Source organism: Rhipicephalus microplus, chromosome 1 (genome assembly GCF_043290135.1).
Source record: "Rhipicephalus microplus isolate Deutch F79 chromosome 1, USDA_Rmic, whole genome shotgun sequence".
NCBI classification, from domain to species: Eukaryota; Metazoa; Arthropoda; class Arachnida; order Ixodida; family Ixodidae; genus Rhipicephalus; species Rhipicephalus microplus.
This window is the reverse complement of record NC_134700.1, coordinates 258,249,740-258,270,022: the sequence shown is the minus strand read 5'-3', so window position 1 is coordinate 258,270,022 and position 20,283 is coordinate 258,249,740. Positions and strand designations below refer to the sequence as shown.

Below are 20,283 nucleotides of genomic sequence, written 5' to 3'. Positions count from 1 at the left end.
TCCCTATACACCAGCATCACTAGTTCGTGAAAGCACTGCCTCGTGACAAAGACAATATACGTGCCACGCTCAAAAAGTGCTACAAGATTTGGTTCAGGAGAGTTGCAGCAGCTGTACTATTGGATGATCTAAAATTTGAAAATGTAAAAGACATCAACACACAAGTGAACAGCTCATTGACAAGCCTGCCTTTTCTAAGAAAAAACTTGTGACTTGCCTGGTTGACTGGCTCATGAAAATTCGATATCATCTTCTGCCTCAGGACTTTTTTCTCATCTTCCGATATTGCACTGTAAAGAAAAAGGAGGGGTATCAGAAAAATATCATCATGAGAATGCAGTAGCGGCATTGTGCTACAGGATATTTGGCTGAGCACTGAGAATGTAGATTCCAAGTCGATGCCTTCCATTATTTTAGCCAGCGTGTCAGAATAGTAAAAGGGTACTGACACAAAACTTCACGGCCGAGATAGCCTGCGTAATCGAATCCCGTGAACATGCATATGTCATATGCAAGATATAACAGCGAATATAGCTTGGAAGGTGTTTTACAGCAATTTCAAAGTTTGAATACAGAAGGTATTGACACCATCTAAAAGGACTCTTTGGGGACCCTGTTACTTCTCTTACATCACCATGCTTCAGTTAATAAAACAAGTTGTGATGATGTCTTAAACGCCATTTTTATTTTGCCGCGTTTGTTGCAGCAGTTTATACCTCTCGGCGGCTGGTCGCCAGTACGTGGCTACGGCGCATGCGTTCAAAGTTTTGTGTTTGGTGACACTGGAGTCCCGTTTGCTATTTGAAAGCAATACTTGATGCGGACCATGCGGAAGTGCGTCACAGTTCTGTGTGCTGACATGGTTGAGAGCTGCACTTGCCAGGGGCGATTGTTGCACCCAGTGGTTTGTCATTTTTGGAGCTCTCTCAAACCAAGACTGAAACTATTTGATAATGACGGGCCTGTAATTAAATATTTGTCACATGCTATAGCAATTGATGTGCCATGTTACGACTAACAAGTTCAAGCAACACATTGCAGCAAAAAAAAATGCAAGGCCAGAGTTTTTGTGTCAGTACTTCCTTGCAATGCAAGTAAACATGATTGCATTGCTTGTTTTATTAACCTGCCTAGTGAGTGCTGATCTTTTTTAAAATTTTGATGCATATGCAGACAAGTATAATCATTCTTGCTTGTACTTGTTACAAATATCAGTAACGATTCCAGATCATGGCAACCCAGAAGTGTACCCACTGGCGCATTTAGCACTGGTATCGAATTGGTATTTTTAGCCTGCTTATTATAAACAAAATGAAAACAAAGCAGAATGGTGCAACAAAACCACAACATGCACCTTCCTTTTTATCTAAAAAAAACTTGCCAAATACTGCTACTCCTTAAATGGTGATAAATGAACTAGCATAATACCAATGTGTGAATACATTTTCATTAGGAATGACTATAAAAACAATTAACACAAAGTACTTACTTAGTAGCCGTTTTCCTCCAGTATCGTTCAATGCCATTCTTTATGTACAGGACTGCCAACCACCGTACATTAACTTCTACACTGTGGTCTGAAAAGATGGACTGAAGGGAGAAATAATAAATAGAATATTCAAAAAATAATAATTTTAAAAAGTATACAATGTAGTAATGAATGCACAAAAACACAACTAACAGTAGCTAAATTATACTACCCCAGTCATATGATAAAAACACTGTGTTGGTAACTGCACAAGTGAGAAACAATGGCTTATTATGGGTGATGACATACCAGCACATAATGGTTTCTCATGTGTGATGGTCTAAAAAAAATCCATGTATGTCCACGAAGTGAATGCTGGAGCGAAGCTAAGTCCTAACGTTCATAATGCCTACGTTGAAGTCGCCGACTAGTAGAAAAGATGGACGGGCGGATGCACGAACAGACGGACGGACGGTCTATTTTTAAACCATTATGAGCTCTCTGTACACGGTTTTGCACACAGATGATTTGCACCTGCGCTTCGGCTGTGCACGGCACACGGACGGACTGAAGTAGGGTGGACATTGCGAGGTCTTAGGGAGCTTCGCTCCTAAAAGGCGTGCACGTACATACGGCTGCATCACGGCGTGATAACAGTAACGTATTGTGCTGTTGCCGCAAGTTAGGTTGTCAGCAACGATGTTCAGCCATTTCTCGGTGCAGAAATTGTAATCTGATAATCTTTTATAGAAGTACGTACTCTAAATTCGTTCCAGTTCAGCCTAATCCAACTTTAAAAGTGGTTTGAAACGAAAGAAAATGTCATGAAATATTCTCAATGCTGGCATATCAGAGGACAAACCTTCTTGAATGCATCGCACGACTCGTAAAGCATTCAAAAGTGGTGAACTTTTACTCGGAATATTTTATACAGATATAAAGATCATAAACAAAATTCACAGTGGAATTCTTTTGTCAAGATTACGACGTTGTAGACATAGCTTGCCTTATCTACAATCACTTGTCAGTAGCGAGACCGAGCGCCTGAGAACACAAGCGCGTCTTCTGGCTATGAACCGGTAAGAAAACACACAACATTATGAAAATATCAAAAATATTTGTTTCGATCGTCCACCAGACATCCTCCTTTACGTGACAATTTGACAAGAATGAAAGCAGCAGTGCAACTGATCATCGATAGCCCTCTATTTGGTAAACCACGACAGCAGCACATTGCTCCCGCACTTGAACTTGCGGCTTTAACCACCAGTTTCTAGTGCAATTGCATCGTTAATAGGTGTAAGTTTAATCCTTCTACGGGAACTCTTTGAGCACACACTGTTCAGACAAGCTTACTAAACACAACAACGGCTTACCAACAAAGCCGAGTAAAACCACTTTTCGGTTTCCCAACACTTGAGCTGCTGCTCGGCAGGCTTTAGCTGTTCGGCGTTCTGACTGGCCGCTTTGCGAAGTGTCTCTAGAACAACGGCAGAGTTCTCTTGATTCATCTTGCCGCTGTCATTCGGCAATTTCGTCCACTATTTACAAGAGGTCTGCATTCACGTCGCTCGTGGAGGCCGCCATTACAACGTCGACCCGTCAAAACGAGATGCGGTAACGGGAGGAAGCGAAATTTTATGAAGTTTCCGCTTCCGTTTTCAGTAATGGCGACGGCCACGGCGTCTGCCTGTTACTGAAGGTTTGTAAGAAAGTTTCGGGCATGACATTAATGTTTTCGCCTCTGCAATTGACTTCCATTTAGACCTGTTGCCGAATGAAATCCAGGAGCACATCCAGGCAAGTGTTCTGTCATAACGAAACAGCGCAGGACTTGCTGTTGACGACGTTGTCGTCACGGAAACGATATCCATCTGTCGAGTGCCTTTTCGAGTAGCCGGCTTTGATCAACGTAGAGCAGCTGCTGTAAGGCCGTTATGATACTCTGTCCCGTGCTTTGCATTCCTGCCTCGTAGCTATTGAATTTATTTTTAATAATACATGCGATTATCGCTTTGATCGAGCTCAATGAGCGTACTCCGTCAATGTACGACGTGTTGGGTGGGCTTGTCACATGCATCGATGCTTCGCTAAACGCCTTCTACGAGCGCGAAATGGAAGGAGGAGTCATCACGCTCGCTTATGTACAGGTGCCATGTGCCCGGCTCTATAGATTGACCATGGACAGACTACCGACCCACTACGGCCGTCAGGGACAGCCACGGTCCCAAGTCATATATCATTCGCCGAGGTAAGCGTAACATTTTGTCTCGCTGCTGCCCGTGCGTTTCAGTTTTGACCAAGATTAATCGCACGCAGGTTCAAAGGATACGTGGCCAGCCTTGTACTCTCCAAATGCATCTTGGCATACGCATACTTCCTCTCGTACAATATCTTAAATTATCTTCACGTTGTACAGTTCCTCTTCATCGCGCGGCTTGTGTAAGTACAACCTTTTATGACGTTGATTGGTTCACGTTCGTTCGGAACGATTCATCCTCATTTGTATGCATGATGACCATTGTTAGGTTTCTCTTAAGAGTGATAAGCTGTCTTGTTTTCGCTTGCTTAGAAATAAAGCAATGGATATCATACCTGTAAGCATATCGCACCTATTTGCAGTAGATGAAAACTTCAGGCAAGAAAAACTGTTCAGCTTTCATCAAGTACGTTTCTTCAGATAAGTATGGTTGCAGGGAACCAGCGTGGGGCTTTCCAGTTTTGGTTATGTTCTTACCCCATAAATTACTTTATGCTAATGAATGCCTAGAGCCATTTCACACCAGCAATCAACAGACGCCACACTACCAACTCTTATGACAACTAAGGAGTGACAAAAGGTGACCAATGTTTACTGGCAAGTGCTGTCAGTGTAAATCAAAACGCTGGCTTTTTGACCATTTTGCAAATTATCATAAATTGACTAATTTTGTTGCACGACCTCTGTGAATGGACCCTTAGGCACTCAAATGAATGTCATAAAAATTGCGGCATACTCTGCTTTAATAGAAATAGCAGGAATCTAGCATTTCTTATTTTCTTGCACGTAACTGAGCATCATTTTTTTAAGCACACAATATTGCCATAATGTAACACAATATTCTCTTAACCTTATCTAGAATTTCAGAAAACCATGAATGAAGAATGTTAACTGCAAGGTTGGCAATGACTTTTAATCAAATTAGTTACTGCTGCTTTTTCATTAAAATAAATTATATTTCGAATATAAATTTATGCCGCATTTCTTTAAAATCAGCCCAACGTGAACGTCCCAGACGTCTTTTAATAATCTTTGCTGGAATTTGCATTGCACTTTAATCTGCTTAATATGAACTGAATCTGAATCTTGCTTGCTTCTCTATTACAGCGCTTCAACTACACTTGTAATTATACAAAAGCCCTTCTCAAGCGGGTCGAAGCTAACCCGCTCTCAAGTAAGTGCACATCCCTAGGGGCAAATATTAGGGTCACATTTTGGCACCTGTCATTAAAACAAATTACTAGTTTTGATAGCAGTTACGGGAGCAAACCAAGCAAAAATTTGCTGTTGGCTGTCGTCGCCATAAAGTTGAAGTGTGGTAAGATTTTTTCGCACCTACCATGCAGTACGCTGTGGAATCAAGGAAAGGCATGCAAGACACACTGCATGGATAAGGAGAAAAAGTGAGCAGCACTTGAGTAGTGGAAGGGTTTAAGTGCACAAGTGAGAGGGGTAGAGGTGATTGGCTGCTACCTGCTAGGGCAAGCACTCCACAATGACTAATCAGTGAGGAAGGGAGAACTGAGCGACATGTTTTTAGCAAAACATAAGTAGTCAACACACAAGGGAACCAAGGAAAACAGAGAATTGATTAAGTGCTTTTAATTTATTAGTGCAGAAAAAAGTTCTAGAACACTATGGCAGCCTCGTAATAGTGGTGCCAAACCTGAAGGAATACCACAGCTGAGTGGCCTACCCTGTTTCTCTTAATTTTTCTTTCTTTGTTCTCTTTCTTCCTTTGTGGACATGCTTCATTTCTTTTTTCCTCTCCTTATCTATTTTTTTCTCACTCCTATCATTATTCCTACTTCTTTCCTTCCTTTCTTTGTCTCTCTGCTTCTTTCTCTCTCTATTTTTGTTTTTCTGTCTTGCTCTTTGTTTTTCTTTCTCATGTCTGTTTTTTTGTATCTTTCTTTCTCTGTGTTTTCCATCTTCCTTTCTTGCTCTCATTCCTTGTTTTGCTTTATTGCTCTCTATCACTGTTTTTCTATTTCTTTTTTGTTTCGGTTCATTTCTATCTTTTTATGTCTTTTTTCTTTTATTTGTCTATTTTTGCCCCAATCTTTTTTTATTGGTTTTTTCCCTTTCTTTCTCCAGCTCCCTTTCACGTGTTCTTTTTAATTTGATGCTTGCACCTCTTCTACGCAGTAGTGGGGCTTGCCCACTGAGTAAATATGTTGTTCTACTGAGTGGACACATCTTGAGTGTGACTAGCTTTCTTGCATCCTTTCACTAATGCTTGCGTATTGTTGTTTTTTGTTGGCTGCAGTGGCTGCGAGTCTTTCGCCATGCTGTGATCAATTCTTCACTTGCACTTCTAGAGCTTTTTGGCCTTACGCTGTGTGGGCCTTTACGGACAATTCTGCTCACCCAGCACAAAGACCTTGTTGTCATAGTTGGCATCAAGGCTCTCTTCACAAGTGCTGGTGGCCACTCCAAGGTGAGTCAGCTTGTGGAGACGGGAAAGTTTGGTGGAAGAGAGCTCAAAGGAGGAAGAGTAGATAGTATTTGCAGTGAGCTTTTGTCCCACAAAACTGGATAGTTAGTAAACTAACATTTTGAAATGGTATTCAAGATGTAGGCATGACGAATTCTATCATGCTGAAGAGCAAAAAGCTTGTTGGCATTTGCTGATCATTTTCCCAGAATGGCTTGGCAGAGAAACTGTTCTGATCATGTGGCAGCATTTTGTTAGGGATGTGCAAATAGAAACATTTTTTTTTAGATTTGGATGCGCTTTTTATGCAACTCTTATTTGGCTCTGAATTTTACATATATGATTTTATGGCCGAATTTAATGTACATTTACAACAAAATGAAGCCCACAAAGCACACCTACTCTGCAAGATTTAGCGCATTGAAGTTATGCAACACTTCCGCAGAATAGCCAAGATTGACTGATGTGCAGACAAAGAACGAAGCTCACAGTAGTTACACATGTGAAGGCACTTCACAAAGTGGGAATATCCTAACCTGTCATTCCCTTATTTTAACTTTATGAGAACCAAATGCCTAAGCTATATGTAGGCATATGCGACCACAATGAGATGTGCATTGAATATGGGCTAGGTGTATTTTAACTCTCCACAATGCTCTTGCCCATTGTATGATAAAAGAATTTCATCGAATGAGATTGTGTGTGTGATATGAATAGTGGTGTACAGTCCGGAACCTATCTTTGTGCTGGCATGTACGATGAGTCATGTATAAATAACTCGCACATTCGACCTGTGGATTCAATTTCGACAAATGATGGCTGGGCTCATTGCAATTGTTTTGATTCTAGTGTCTGGTGTTTTGCATGTTGTAAGTCCGTGCAATGAAGGGCTAAATTTGTGGCTCAGCTTCTGGCAAAACCTTTGCTCATCATCTGTTGGTATACACCTACTGTCTGTGAACATGTCCAAACATTTTCATACATCTAGTAAATACTACCGTTACTCAATCACTATAGCCAGAAATGAGCCTAAAAAGTGGTACATGTAAACTTTGTAACCTACAGTGTTTGACTTCTTAATACGTAGGAGCTCAAATGGACTTGCTACTTGTTCGCATTTTGTTAAAGGATTCACGCTGCAGCTGCATCTTGCATTGCTTTTTGTTTCTGTTTTACAGTTTAGAGGTGCAATATGTTTTATATTGGCGGTGTTATCACTGCTGTTTCTCGACTTTGATGACAAGGGAGCTCTGCCCACAGAGCACCGTATCCTTACTGTTTTATGCATGATATTTTGGAAAGCCTGTAAAGTCAATGCGAGCAGCAGCCTACAAAAGGCAAGCAAATAGTGCTCAATGTTGAATCGGTGTAGTTGATTTGATCGTCGGCTTGCTGGAACTAGCACATTATGAAGAAATTACTGACACGTGTTTTTTGACCAACCACCACAAATGATCCTTATGGTCTGTGGAATCTGCCCTGTGTAATGGTTTAGTACTTGCATGAGTGACATGATGCATTAAAAAAAATCCGTAAACTGGGCGAGGGTGTGTTCGAGCTGGCGTTTCGGCAAGTCCACTTGTCGAAACATCAGCTCGAGCACACACCAACGTTTATGGATCTTGTCATTGCAAGCTTCCATCTTCCCCTGTGTGTCGTTTTTTGGACGACACATTTCATTTAGTCTAAAGCTTGTAATCATGTCAGCCTTGCAGGATTGTGCTGTCACTGAATGTTTTATGTGCATACACTCAAACCTGCATATATCAGACCAACATATGCTGAATTATTGTTTATGTTGAACTGTTGTGAAATTCCCTTGAATATATTTACTATATATAGAGCTTTTTATGTATAGAATTACCTCTATAGAGATCTTTATCTCTTTCAATTTTGATATACCTTGGTTCAACTGTATGCTGTAATAGTACATAGAGCTTTGTCAAATATCACTGTAACAAACCTCAATTGAATCAAATTTGAATTTTAAGGAACTGCATATTTTCATTTCCACATCTTAGCTTGATCAGAAACCATGCAATTTTTTTTTCTGCGACTTATCTCGGTAACTTGGTTCCACAGTTTCAACTTATTGAAATCCTTATGTATTCCATACACACATTCGATTCGTTCATGACGACTGAAAGCCATTTCTTGTGACTGTCCTGCATGGAAACATCGCCGGCGAGTGACAAAAAAGTACTGTCAGAAAAGCATCATTGAATGCACCACCATACTATCAAGCTTAATTTTTTTATTGAGGTGGCAATTATAGGGCATTTCAGGCACATTTTTGCTATAGCTTTTGCCGTGTGGTTATGCATGGTGTCCAAAAGCTATAATATCACTGAAGTTTAACTGTGCACTTGTTGAATACGCCGGATCTCATTCGATCCGTGCACAAGCCATAGATTCTCCCGCGAGCGAAAATGTGCAAGGGCAGCCGATTATTGCCGCATTGGCAGAGGTGAAATGTGCCAGCCCTCAACAGCTGCAGTGGACGTCCATGGGGAATCCCCAACGGCAAGACGGGTGGGGGAGGGGCTGCATGGCTTGGGCAGAAAGTCTATACTTGCAGCAGCCAGGCATGGTCGTGTGCCCTCTATCTCGACAGGGATTGTCAGATGGCTTGTACATTTGCACATGCTGTATTCTTACCCCTCAGTATGTATTGAAGGAATAGACAACGCAAAGATTGCTTCGCTTGCTGCAGTGACCATGTTTCCTTATGTGAGCATTTTATTTAGTTATGCTTGCTTGAATGTGAAGGAGTTGCCTACTAGCTTTATTTTATGTAAATTCTGATTCGTTGCTAAAGCATTCATTGCTTTGGCAAAACAGACCTTTTTTTTAGTGTCATACTAGTATGGGTAATGAGTCTCATCTGCTAATCACTTTCTAGATCTTTCAAAGGTTGTTGGCATTTAAAACCTGATTCCTCAAATTTTACCACATGCGTGCATTAAGATTTTGTTCTGTCGTGAGGTAAATTTAGAAGGTACATGGGAGTTTTATTCTTTAGGGTCATTTGCCTTAACTTAATTTCTATGTATCTATATGCACCGATCATCTGAACAGCTTTGCATTGCTTTGCAATAAAAGTAAGTTCATTTCTCATAAGCTGAACCTATGTTGAGACTAATTGATTTTCAGGATTGTGTACGTCGACAATAAAGGAAGTGCCCAGCACTTGCCGACATGATTTTTCAAAATTTGAGTGTTCGTGAAATCAGCGCCTGGCAAGAACAAAAAGAAAGGTGCAGCATTTCTGTCACACCTTGACAAAATCTCAGCTGAGGGCTACCAGCACCATGGGTTAAGCCACGCGTTTTATTATGTGGTCTCCCTTCTTGGTCTTCCAGATCACAAGGTAAGAAGCTTTGTTTGTCATTTAAAAGTAGGTTTTGACTATTTCATTTGTTATAAAGAAATATAAAAATACCTTTCATTACAGCTTTGCCAACTCCTTATGTAGCAGAACAATAAAATTACAAGGAGAGCATGGGTCGGCAAATTAAAGTTGCTCAGACTCACTCACACGCTATATTTTTTGCTAAATAAGACTCATCTTACCAAGTTCTATTTTACTTGGCTCACTTAAGCTCGTAAATACCAAAATTCTAATCAGCATAACTAGCTCAGACTTGAGTTAATCTTAATCTAAAGACGTCTACTCTAGACCATGTCTTCCAACCTGTGATAAACATAAATCACAGAAGCATACTTATCTCCAGAGATGTGTGTATATATTTTATCGTTTGGAGTTTTCTCATATATATGCAACTGCAAGCAGGAACTAGCCATATGTCTCACTTGCTCACTCTGTTAAAGCTAAAAGGCATTGCTATTCTGACCCGGCCTGCAACTCATTTACTGGACATAATAAACAGTCTCCTGCTCTACATATTACGCGTGTTCTTGCGTGTGTGGTTGTACTAGAACTGTTGCATGCTTTACTTGTTCTGCTTGACCTGTCTGCAGCATTTTACACTCTTCTTTTTCATTACACTATGTTGTTTTTATGGTCATGTAACTTTTCATTTTAAAGTTGTTGTTCTCTTATCAATGAGTGCCACTTCGTAGCATCTCTTCCATGTTCAAGCACTTTTGTAGGCAGAGCAGTAGTTCTTAAAAGCGATATAAACGTCCTAAGCAACATTTCGGCTTTGAAGAGCATACTAAACACTGGAAAGTCGATAGCCTAGTGGTCTTTTTAGCCATAGTACAGCTTGTGTTCAAACGAAAGCTTGTGAACAAAGCCACTTACCTCTTGCCTTTGTCTTTCAGGGTGGTGCGCTACTTCTAGCGCTGACCTTGTTGCTCCAGACAGGCTTTCGAACCCTGTCTCGCACATTGGCTGTCGATGTTGGTGGGGCCAAGCGTTTGAACGCGCTCTCAAGTGTCATATCTACTGGGCTTTTAGCACCGCTCCTGCTATTTGTTAAAGTCCCATCTTCCATGGTGAGCACTCATTTTCTGTCTGATGGCTTGGTTCCGTCCTTGTGATTCACTAATGCAGTACGATTCATATGCGATAATGGCTTGTACAATTAACATTTTTTATAATGGTTATTCTATGCACAGCAAATTGCATGTAGCCTTTCTAATTTCCCTTATTCAAATTAGCCTTTTGTGTTGCAAATTTATCTGTCATATACCAGAAGGCAATGATATCGTAGCTTTCTGAAATCTATCAGTTTTAAAAATTGCATATGAAACAAAGTATTAAGATAGTGCCCGTATGACTATGTTTCTGAGACTGAAATTTTCATGCATGTACTTTTGAAAGCCTTCAAATGACATGCAATTTTAGCGAATACAAAACATACATAAGGTAACTGCATGAATCACTCAATGTAATTACTCACTTACCTGAACAAGGCACACTATTGAACTCGAGTTTCAGACTTATTTGCTATTTCATGCACCTTGTTCCCAATTTATGTTTGCTGTTGCATTAGCGGTAGCAGCTTATTATCAAGAGCAGTTCCTGTGGTGCACTTTCTATAGCTGTGTAATGTAACTTTGCATTAAAAGTCATGAGGCTAAGTTCTCTATCATTGCTTAACTGGTAGTGCATGGCTGGAGCAAAAAGAGCCTTCTTTCTTTCTTTTTTTTTTTAGTATTAAGTTGACCTTAGTTGAATAGTGCATGAGAAATACGTAAAGTACTGCATATCTGTTGGCTCCTTGAAAACTTTGGATGAAAGGGGACAAGTGCAACAGGCTGCATTTGTGTTAGTCTCAATTTATCCCGTTCCCAGCACAGTTTTTAATTAAGAAGTCAAATAATCATTCACCAACAAGCGTGGTTCGAACTCTCTCTTCTGTGTATTTGTATTGTTCGATTTCAGGCGTTTTCATAAAACACATATTGGTCTGTATCATTTATACCTCATGTGGGGTGTAAATGACATCTCAGCAGAGGTAGTGTTTTATGAAAATTTTCAAAAGTTATAACGCTGAAAACACAGGGACCAAGGTAGACAGAGGACAGCACTATGGCTTCAAACATGTAACAAATCAACTAGTATAAGAGTCTGTTCTCTTCAAAAAGCGCTTTCGTAGCTGCATACCCAAAGAGTGCAAAGTGTTGAAAGTGTTGTGGAAGCTTGTAAAAATGAACTTTTCTCAATAAGTACATAGTATATAGTAGCACCTTTAAGTGACAGATGCAATCACTGACAATACAGTCAAAATGAAAGCCTTATCTTTCCAGCATAGGCAGCATTGTTATGAGAAAGTTAATTTGTAAATTTTTTTGACACTGAAATTATATTCAAATAGAACTGCTGGGACTTGAAGGGCTTCGATTTTAGGCTGTCTTAGTATGAGCCGCATTCATTTTCTTTTTTTCACACTGGCTTCTTCCGTCTGTTTTCAGAATGGGGAAGCTTTGCAGGTACCCTTTTTCGTACTTCCGCTCGTCTTCTCCGGCCTGGCTGTCTTTGTGCTGGACTATTACGTGGAATCTGTGTGCACACTTCGCCTCGACTCCTGCATTACTGCCAGGCTGGGCTCGTTGACAGTGTTTGCGGCTGCCCTGCTGCTTGCCTTCTCCTGGGGCACCAGTGGTCACACAGGCCACACTTGGACGGGTCTGACGTCGGGGCAGCACTCACTATCTGGTGGTCTCATCTTTGCCTGGGTCATGTTCATGTTTGGTGAGTGTCGTGAAGATAGGAATGACCGTCTCTTCATAAATCTTTCAACGATGTAGGAAAGGAAGAGGAAATGTTTGCATAATTCTTTGAAAGATTAAAAGTTAGTTCATTTTACCTTACGGTTAATTCTAACTTACGGTTAATTGTAACTGATGCCCTGGTCTCGGCCCAGTCCTGTGTAGTTCTAAGCGGGGAAACTGCCAATAATTCGAATGTGTTGGTATCCACAATGGTTAATTTTAACTGGGAGCCCACTGCCTTTATTTGTTTTCTGCAGAAGGTGGCCCAGAGGGATCACAATGTGTTGTATAACCAAACCAAATTTAATAGAGTTTCAGAACAAGAAAATGGCAGCACTTTACCGCAGCTGCGAATTCGGACACTGTGCTGGAGCTTATGGACAAGCTGCAAGTAATGCTCATGGAGGCACTGCAGGAGAAGCGCTAGAGAATGCAAATTACTATTTCCTTTTAGTTTTCATTGCATATATTTACTCTGCCAGATAAAAGCTTAAATAGTAGTGTCATATCTTCCTAAATCAGGACTCACTGCTCACATAATATGATGTCGCTGCTTGTTTTGCACATATCACTCACTTTCACTGTATTACATAGTTCTGTTCACTGTTTAGAGCTCCATGAGCTTAAATCACAAAATAATCTGCCGCAAATGTGTAGCAGCGCCTCATTTGTGACGACTAGTCCCAAAATGGCTTCGCTGGGTTCTGCCCGCACAGTGTTGCAGTCTCTCTGTTCATTTTAACGCCCATCCACTAATTTGAATTCTGCTTCATTGAAACAATTTTATAGTCCCCCTTGAGTTTAAATTAGCGAGCTTTTACTGTATCTAGAATCCATTGTTGCCCAGCCACCATTGTTATGCCTTTTTGTTCAAAACGACCTGTAATAGATGGTGCATATATGTTGGGAGCTCAGATTAGGGAAGGCAAGTAATACACATGGCAGCTTGAGAACACGAGTGCGTTGACGTTCATTAACAAGCAAGAACAGGTTTGCTACGCAGTAGCGAGGATGTATCGAAGTGGCATTGTTGTCATTATCACACAGACATGGCGTTGTGAATTGACTTGCAACAGCTGTAATCAGTAGAAAATCGGTTCAAGGAAGAGCGAAGGAACCTTCACATCATAGTTCTAAGAGAATGCTTGTTTGTTAAGGTGATGCTCACGGGTACTTTATTCCCAAAAGAGAGCGGAAGATCTACTCTTTTGGTTGGTTTACTTTCAAGTGCACAGGTTGCATGATGAATTACAGCATGTGATTAGGTGGCAAGTTTCACTATTAAAATTTTTAGTAGGCTCTCATTAAATGGAACCTGAAGAGACAAGGAAAATAAGTTCCATTTAACAGGAGTTTTATTTACTGAGAGATAGGGATGAACAATGATGCAAAATGCACCCTTGTTTATCTCTCTCTAGTCACATGTTCAGCCCTACCATTTATGCCCCTAGACATGCTGTAAAGACAACATAACATCGGTTGCATATTTGGCTCTATCGGGAGTTGCAGTGAAATTTTATTAAAGAAAAAGTGAATTTCATGAAAAAAAGTTCTTAAAAATGCAGTTAAGCGCTATTAGAGTTTGTGAGTGGCCCCGCCGTGGTGGTCTAGTGGCTAAGGTACTCGACTGGACCTACAGATCGCGGGTTCGAATCCCGGCTGCGGCGGCTGCATTTCTGATGGAGGCGAAAATGTTGTAGGCCCGTGTGCTCAGATTTGGGTGCATGTTAAAGAACCCCAGGTGGTAGAACTTTCCGGAGCCCTCCACTACGGTGTCTCTCATAATCATATGGTGGTTTTGGGACGTTAAACCCCACATATCAATCAATCAGTTTGCGAGTGTTAATTAGTAACTTTCGTAGGATGGCTGGTATTCTTGCTTTTTGCCTGTTGGGCTGGTTCAACATCGCGAGTTTATTTGTGGCAGATTGTCAGGTTCATTCCTTGGGGCAGTTATAGCATTTTACATTGGTCTGAAGGCTAAAAAAAACCGAGTTGTCTTTGTGCAAATGTTCAAATTATTCAAAACAGATAACAGTTAATAATCATCTCCCAAAACGCCTGAAGTGTTGCAGCCACTTTGCCAAGAGAACTGTAAATATAGATTGTAGGCAATGCTTAGAAATGAGAAAACTGGATCGCATGAGGCAAGAGCACATGGTTATCTTGAAGCTCTTAACAGATCATTCTTAACAGTATATATATATATACTTTTGGGCAAGTTTGTACTTCATTCGACACTTTGTTGCCTCTCTCTGTCTGTTTCTCTCTTCCATTCCATAAATTTTTCTTGAGTAATATGTACTTGTTAAAGCTGTTCATCATCACTGCATCAACTCAAAAAGCAATTTAAAAAATAAATTTACACGGTTTCATTCGTCTCGCCAACTTGTCCTAGGTTTTAAACATTTTCAGTTGGCATTAGTTGATTCACTGGTCTTCTAAGCATGGTGTGATTAGGGCCTCTGTAATCTTCAACTCTGATTGCTGTAAGAGATTTTTTTTTTACCATTCCTTTTTGGTTCTTGCAGCAACGCTGATTCTTAGCTCACCTGACCTGATGGGAACAAAGGGTACATTGGTGGGCTACTCCAGTGGTGGTGACCCACTGTACAACTTCAACGGTGATGCATTTCACACGGGGCCGGGCTACTCCATGTTGTCCGTGCTTAGGTCTGGTCTGACACAGATTATGAAAGAGTCAGACTCGAGGCGGATATTCTATTTCCTCTGCATCAATCTGGTAAGCCTCACCTTCACACCATTTTCTCACGATTGTGATAAACAACAGCAGTGCATGTGTAGCATCCACTTTATTGTGACCACACTACAAGCTGCTTGTGGAAGTTTAGAATAGGCAAAGGTTAGCTTCTTTTTACTATTTTAGCTCAAGATGGAGATCAGCGTGCATGTAGCATGGTCGAATATCTCTTATACAGGTTTTATTACTGCCTAGTTATTTTCTGGTGTCGTGGTTAGCGGTTACATATTTACTGAACTTGTGCCAATATTACTTTTTTTTTTGTTCAAAGCAATGTCTAAGGAAATTGTAATTAATGTCAAACAATTTCAAAGCAAATTTGATTAGTAGCAGCACTTAAATAGTATTTGGCTGCAAGTTATGATAAAATACGCTTTACATAGGAGTGTGAGAATATTCGAGCACTTTGAATGTTTGAAGAAATATTATAGTATTCGAAATCGCTTAAATACGAATTTAAGTTCGGCAAAATTCCGAAGTATTCGAAGCGAACGAGGAGACCCATATGAACTGCTTGTAACCCACAGTGAGGGTGGTTTTACTGCTGTGTGGGGGTGCTATACTATGAGTACACTTACGCAGAAAAAAATCTGCACTGCCACGAAACCCCACTTTAAAGTTAAATGAACATGTTACCCTCACATCGATTAATTATTTTTTGAGTTTAAAAGCTTCTTATACTGCTTTATATGCTCTAAATATGTTAAAATTTTAAATGTATCATATTTTACACATTATCACAAAGTTAAGTCCTGCTGCTATGCTATGTTATTTCCACTTCCCTTTGAACCAAGAAGTATTGCATTTGCTCATGCCTTGTTCGAATTCTTAGAAATATTGTGCAGGTTAGTTGCACCATGCCAAATATGCTTATTTTTATAATATGATATTGTAGTATATGCTGTACAAATGAAGGAAAGAAGTGCAAACTTATGGGCTCATTTTTTTTTCATTAGACGTTATATTAATGAGAGCTAACAGACAATGACTGCTCATCGTCTGTTAGTTCTTATTAATATACTGCGTGAATGTGATTCGAAATTATTCGATCAAATCACTGTTCATTTCAAGTTCGCTTCGAACCTAAAATTTGGTATTTGCACGTGCCTAGCAGGTTTAAATTGGGCTGTACATAGCCCGATTTTAAGTTACAAATGAATTAAGAACAGTGCAATGCTGGGCACAAATTGCACCTCAGTCGTTGAGAAGGATTGCGTTTGTCTGAGATTATTCTGTTTAGATTGCATGCAGGACGCGAACAGTTTAGTTTATTCTAAAGCTTACGGGAGCGCCAGCAATACGGCTTGAATGTTCGATGCTGTGTGAATAAATGCCAACACTGCTCACCGCAGGTCAGTATATGGATGACCGAGGCTCTCTTTCCTGCTATCAGTGTACACTGTGTACTGCTGTAGTTCGAGTTTTCATTTCCTGGGCACAGGTTCGCCCAAATAGGAAGCTTCATCTTGAACACGCCGACTGCTTCCTTCGTTAACGACACAAGCCCATGTCATCTGTGTGCAGGTAATATGCACACTTAGCAGGGTAATGAATCATTTTTAAAGGAATTATCAAACAATGTCATTATCAGTGTTTATTTCCTCTCACCATAGATCACTTTATCAACAGCCAAGGCTCCATTTGCTGCTATGAGTGTGCAGTGTGATAATATAAGAGAAAAAGGCTATGTCGGCATGCATCATCAACCTGGGCACACATAATGAAACACGATCGCTCTCTTTCGGTGCGATTATGATGCACGGTGGTCATGCTACTGTGGTAATTTTAACACACTATAAAACACGGTGCTGGCTTTTGAATTCATGCCAAAGCAAATTCGAAGAGTGTCAAATTTATTTGACCAATATAAGATCTAAAATATTTGCAGAAACTCATCGTTCACGCTTATTATGTTATTTATGTTTAGGTTTCTGTTGATTTCCCCTTGTGTGTGTTCTTATTTCACTGCAGATGTTCACGGGTGTGGAGCTGTTATATGGCATGTGGACGAACTCGCTGGGGCTTATCTCAGACGGTTTCCACATGCTTTTTGATTGTTCTGCGCTGGTTATGGGCCTTGCAGCTTCCTTGCTGGCGAGACGCAGTGCCACACGAACGTTTCCATTTGGGTAAGAGGCTTTGAAGTATAATTAGTCTTTCTTTTATATGGGGTCAATGGGAAAGGGAAGATTGGAGAAGTTCTCCCATGCAAAAGATATTTCAGAGAAATTGTGGACACTGGTGGCTCATTGAGATGGCAGTGAATGGTGTTAATAGATAGATAATATGATAGGTAATTACATTACCTATAATATTATCATATTGACCCGTGTCTGCGTGTGAACGACAACGATGATGTGGGGATTTAGCAGACACCAAGTAGTGGGCCTCTGGCTTGACTCAACAACAAAGAAGACAATCTTGCGGCTTAGCTGTTGAAAACACGCTGCTCTCGCTGCCTCAAGGCGTACTTGTGCTTTGTTCGCGTTGTACTGCGACACTGGTGGAGGTGCTGGTCCGCGACACCACCTGATGCTCCACACTCCCACAGGGAGCCGTTCATCCAGTCCAGAAGCACTTGTCGACACTCCCGTGCATCGCTTCAGTCGTCGCTTGCGAAGCCTACCTCCAGAGTTCACCCCCTCGCAGGAACACTCTACAAGGCAGCGCTCACATCTCCCAATGGCCACCGCCAGTCCACAACAGTTACTACGAGACAGCACTCCACCAACCCCATCTCAGGTAACCTTTTTTTCACCGCTGGTGCCTGATCGCTTTGGTGGTGGAGCACATGAAGACGTCGAAGACTGGCTTGATCACTATGAACGTGTCGCCAACACCAACCAGTGGTCTCTTGAACAAAGGCTTTCCAGCGCCTATTTCTATCTCGACGACAGTGCTCGTACTTGGTACGAGAACAGAGAAGGCAGTTTGTCAACATGGAGTGACTTTAAAAGAGGGATGATTGACACATTTGCCGATGTTGACCGGCGCGAACGTGCGCAACATATACTCGAGCTACGGGTTCAGAAACCCAATGAAACGGTCGCAATGTACGCTGAGGACATGGCCCGTCTGTTCCGTAAAGCTGACAGCTGACCCGCACATGACCGACGACAAAAAGTTACGCTACCTCATGCGTGGCGTTAAAGAGCAATTGTTCGCCGGACTTTTGCGGAACCCGCCAAGCACCATGACAGACTTCATCAAAGAAGCTACGGCTATCGAGCGGGCGCTTCAACTATGATGCCGACAATACGATCGCTTGTCCAGCAGCACCCACACTCAACTCGCCGCTACGACATCTGATAATCACAGCTCGTTACGCGATTTAATACGAGAGATTGTTCGCGAAGAGCTGCTGAAGCTGCGGACTCTGGTCACGGAACCACCCACGGCGTCTGTCGCTGATGTCGTCCGCGAAGAAATACGCCAAGCGTTTTCGGCAGCTGATCCTACTCACGATCAGTGACCCATGAGCTACGCAGCCGCGCTTCGCCGCCCGCCGCCCGTTCCGCCGTCGTACCGCCAGCCATCGACAGCCCTTCCTTGGTCGCCACCGCAAGAACAGACACCGCGGCACCCTTTCGTCGTGCCACCGTATGAAATGCTGCCGTACGAAGAGCCATCTCCCAACGAGACACGGCATTTACAACATTATGAGCCGTTGAGGCGTCCACAGCTCCGTAAAACAGACGTCTGGCGCACCGTGGATAGACGTCCACTTTGTTTTACCTGCGGAGGTGTCGGCCACATTTCTCGTCATTGCTGGCACCGCGTCGACACGTTTCGACCTCTTCGGCAATGGTCTGACGATCGACGCCCCAACGACGACTACCCACCACGCCGGGACGCTGATTCTCAACGACCTTCCTTGTCTCGGTTCCATTTTGACAACCGCCGAGCTAACAATGACGACGGTGAGCCTAATTACCAGCCAGGTTTGGGACGTCGACCACGTTCTCCGTCTCCGGCATATTCGCCTTCGTCGCGCCACCGCACTACAGCCGACGCCAGCGGAAGGAGGTCACCAAGTCCACGCCGGGGAAACTGAAGGCGGCAACCTCCGGGGGTGAGGTTGCAGGCCGCCAAGGCGACGAAAAAAGGCCCCCGTTACTCTTGCCACAGGACGCCGTAAAGCCGACTAGTTGTAACCTTGACGAAACTGTGACCACAGATCTTACCGTTTTTGTAGACGGACAGCAAGTAACAGCCTTAGTTGACACCGGTGCCGACTTTTCTATCATAAGTGAAAACCTTGCCGTGCGCCTAAAAAAAGTGAAGACTACGTGGACGGGACCTCACCTGAGGACAGCAGGCGGCCAGCTGTTGATGCCTGTCGGAAGGTGTACAGCGAGACTCGGCATCGGCAGCTCTTCTTTCGTGGCGACGTTTGTCATCCTCACCTCATGTTGCAAGGACCTGATCATAGGGATGGACTTTTTAAGAGAATATGGTGCCGTCATCAACATCCCGGACCGTTCAATTACGTTCCGCAACAGCCCTGGTTTGGTTGACTGTTCAGACGCCATACGTAACACTTTACGTATAATTGATGATGATGTGGTCGTCCCGCCACGGTCATGCACTCTTGTTTCGGTGGAAGGGCACGAAGCGTTTGATGGCGAAGGCATTGCCGACCAAATTGGCTCGCTGCTATTTAGCCATGGCATTTCGGTCGCACGAGGTATCGTCCGTCTCACTGGTGGGCGCACGAATTTACTTTTGACCAACTTCAGTACTGAGCGCCGGCACCTTTCGAAGGGCACAGCTATCGCTTCTTACGACAATATCGTAGACATGCGAGGCAGTTTATGTTTATCGGTATTAGACGAAGCGCCTAATCAAGAACCAGAACCCGTTCTCGATGTTAGTCCCACTCTGTCAGAGGATGACCGACAGAGACTTCTTCAGCTACTAGCCGAATTCCACGACTGCTTTTCATCGACCTCACGAGTTGGTCGAACACCTTTGACAAAGCATCGAATAATCACCGAGGACACGGCGAGACCTATTCACCAGAACCCTTATCGTGTAGCTTTAAAGGAACGCGAAGCCATACAACAACAAGTCGCGAAAATGCTTGAAGATGATGTAATTCAACCGTCACAGAGCCCCTGGGCATCGCCTGTAGTGCTAGTAAAGAAAAAGGACGGCACGCTGCGTTTTTGCGT

General features: G+C 42.3%; 2 protein-coding genes across 2 annotated transcripts in view; one reads left to right on the top strand and one right to left on the bottom strand.

Annotated features, from left to right (window-relative positions):
- Positions 1–3,070, bottom strand: part of Impbeta11 (importin beta11) — an 80,850-nt gene extending 77,780 nt beyond the window's left edge. The window contains exons 1-3 of the mRNA XM_075893763.1: positions 2,845–3,070; positions 1,490–1,590; positions 218–290 (exon numbers count right to left, since the gene is read on the bottom strand). Of these exons, the coding sequence (XP_075749878.1) occupies positions 218–290; positions 1,490–1,590; positions 2,845–2,979 (309 nt within the window). The 5' untranslated portion in view covers positions 2,980–3,070. The remainder of the gene's footprint in view (positions 1–217; positions 291–1,489; positions 1,591–2,844) is intronic.
- Positions 3,071–3,271: 201 nt separating this feature from the next.
- Positions 3,272–20,283, top strand: part of LOC119164661 (proton-coupled zinc antiporter SLC30A5) — a 33,459-nt gene continuing 16,447 nt past the window's right edge. Inside the window, 11 exon segments of the mRNA XM_075893776.1 lie at positions 3,272–3,394; positions 3,619–3,719; positions 3,788–3,910; positions 4,836–4,902; positions 5,998–6,168; positions 7,344–7,431; positions 9,459–9,535; positions 10,453–10,626; positions 12,049–12,328; positions 14,880–15,091; positions 17,081–17,238. Of these exon segments, the coding sequence (XP_075749891.1) occupies positions 3,649–3,719; positions 3,788–3,910; positions 4,836–4,902; positions 5,998–6,168; positions 7,344–7,431; positions 9,459–9,535; positions 10,453–10,626; positions 12,049–12,328; positions 14,880–15,091; positions 17,081–17,238 (1,421 nt within the window). The 5' untranslated portion in view covers positions 3,272–3,394; positions 3,619–3,648.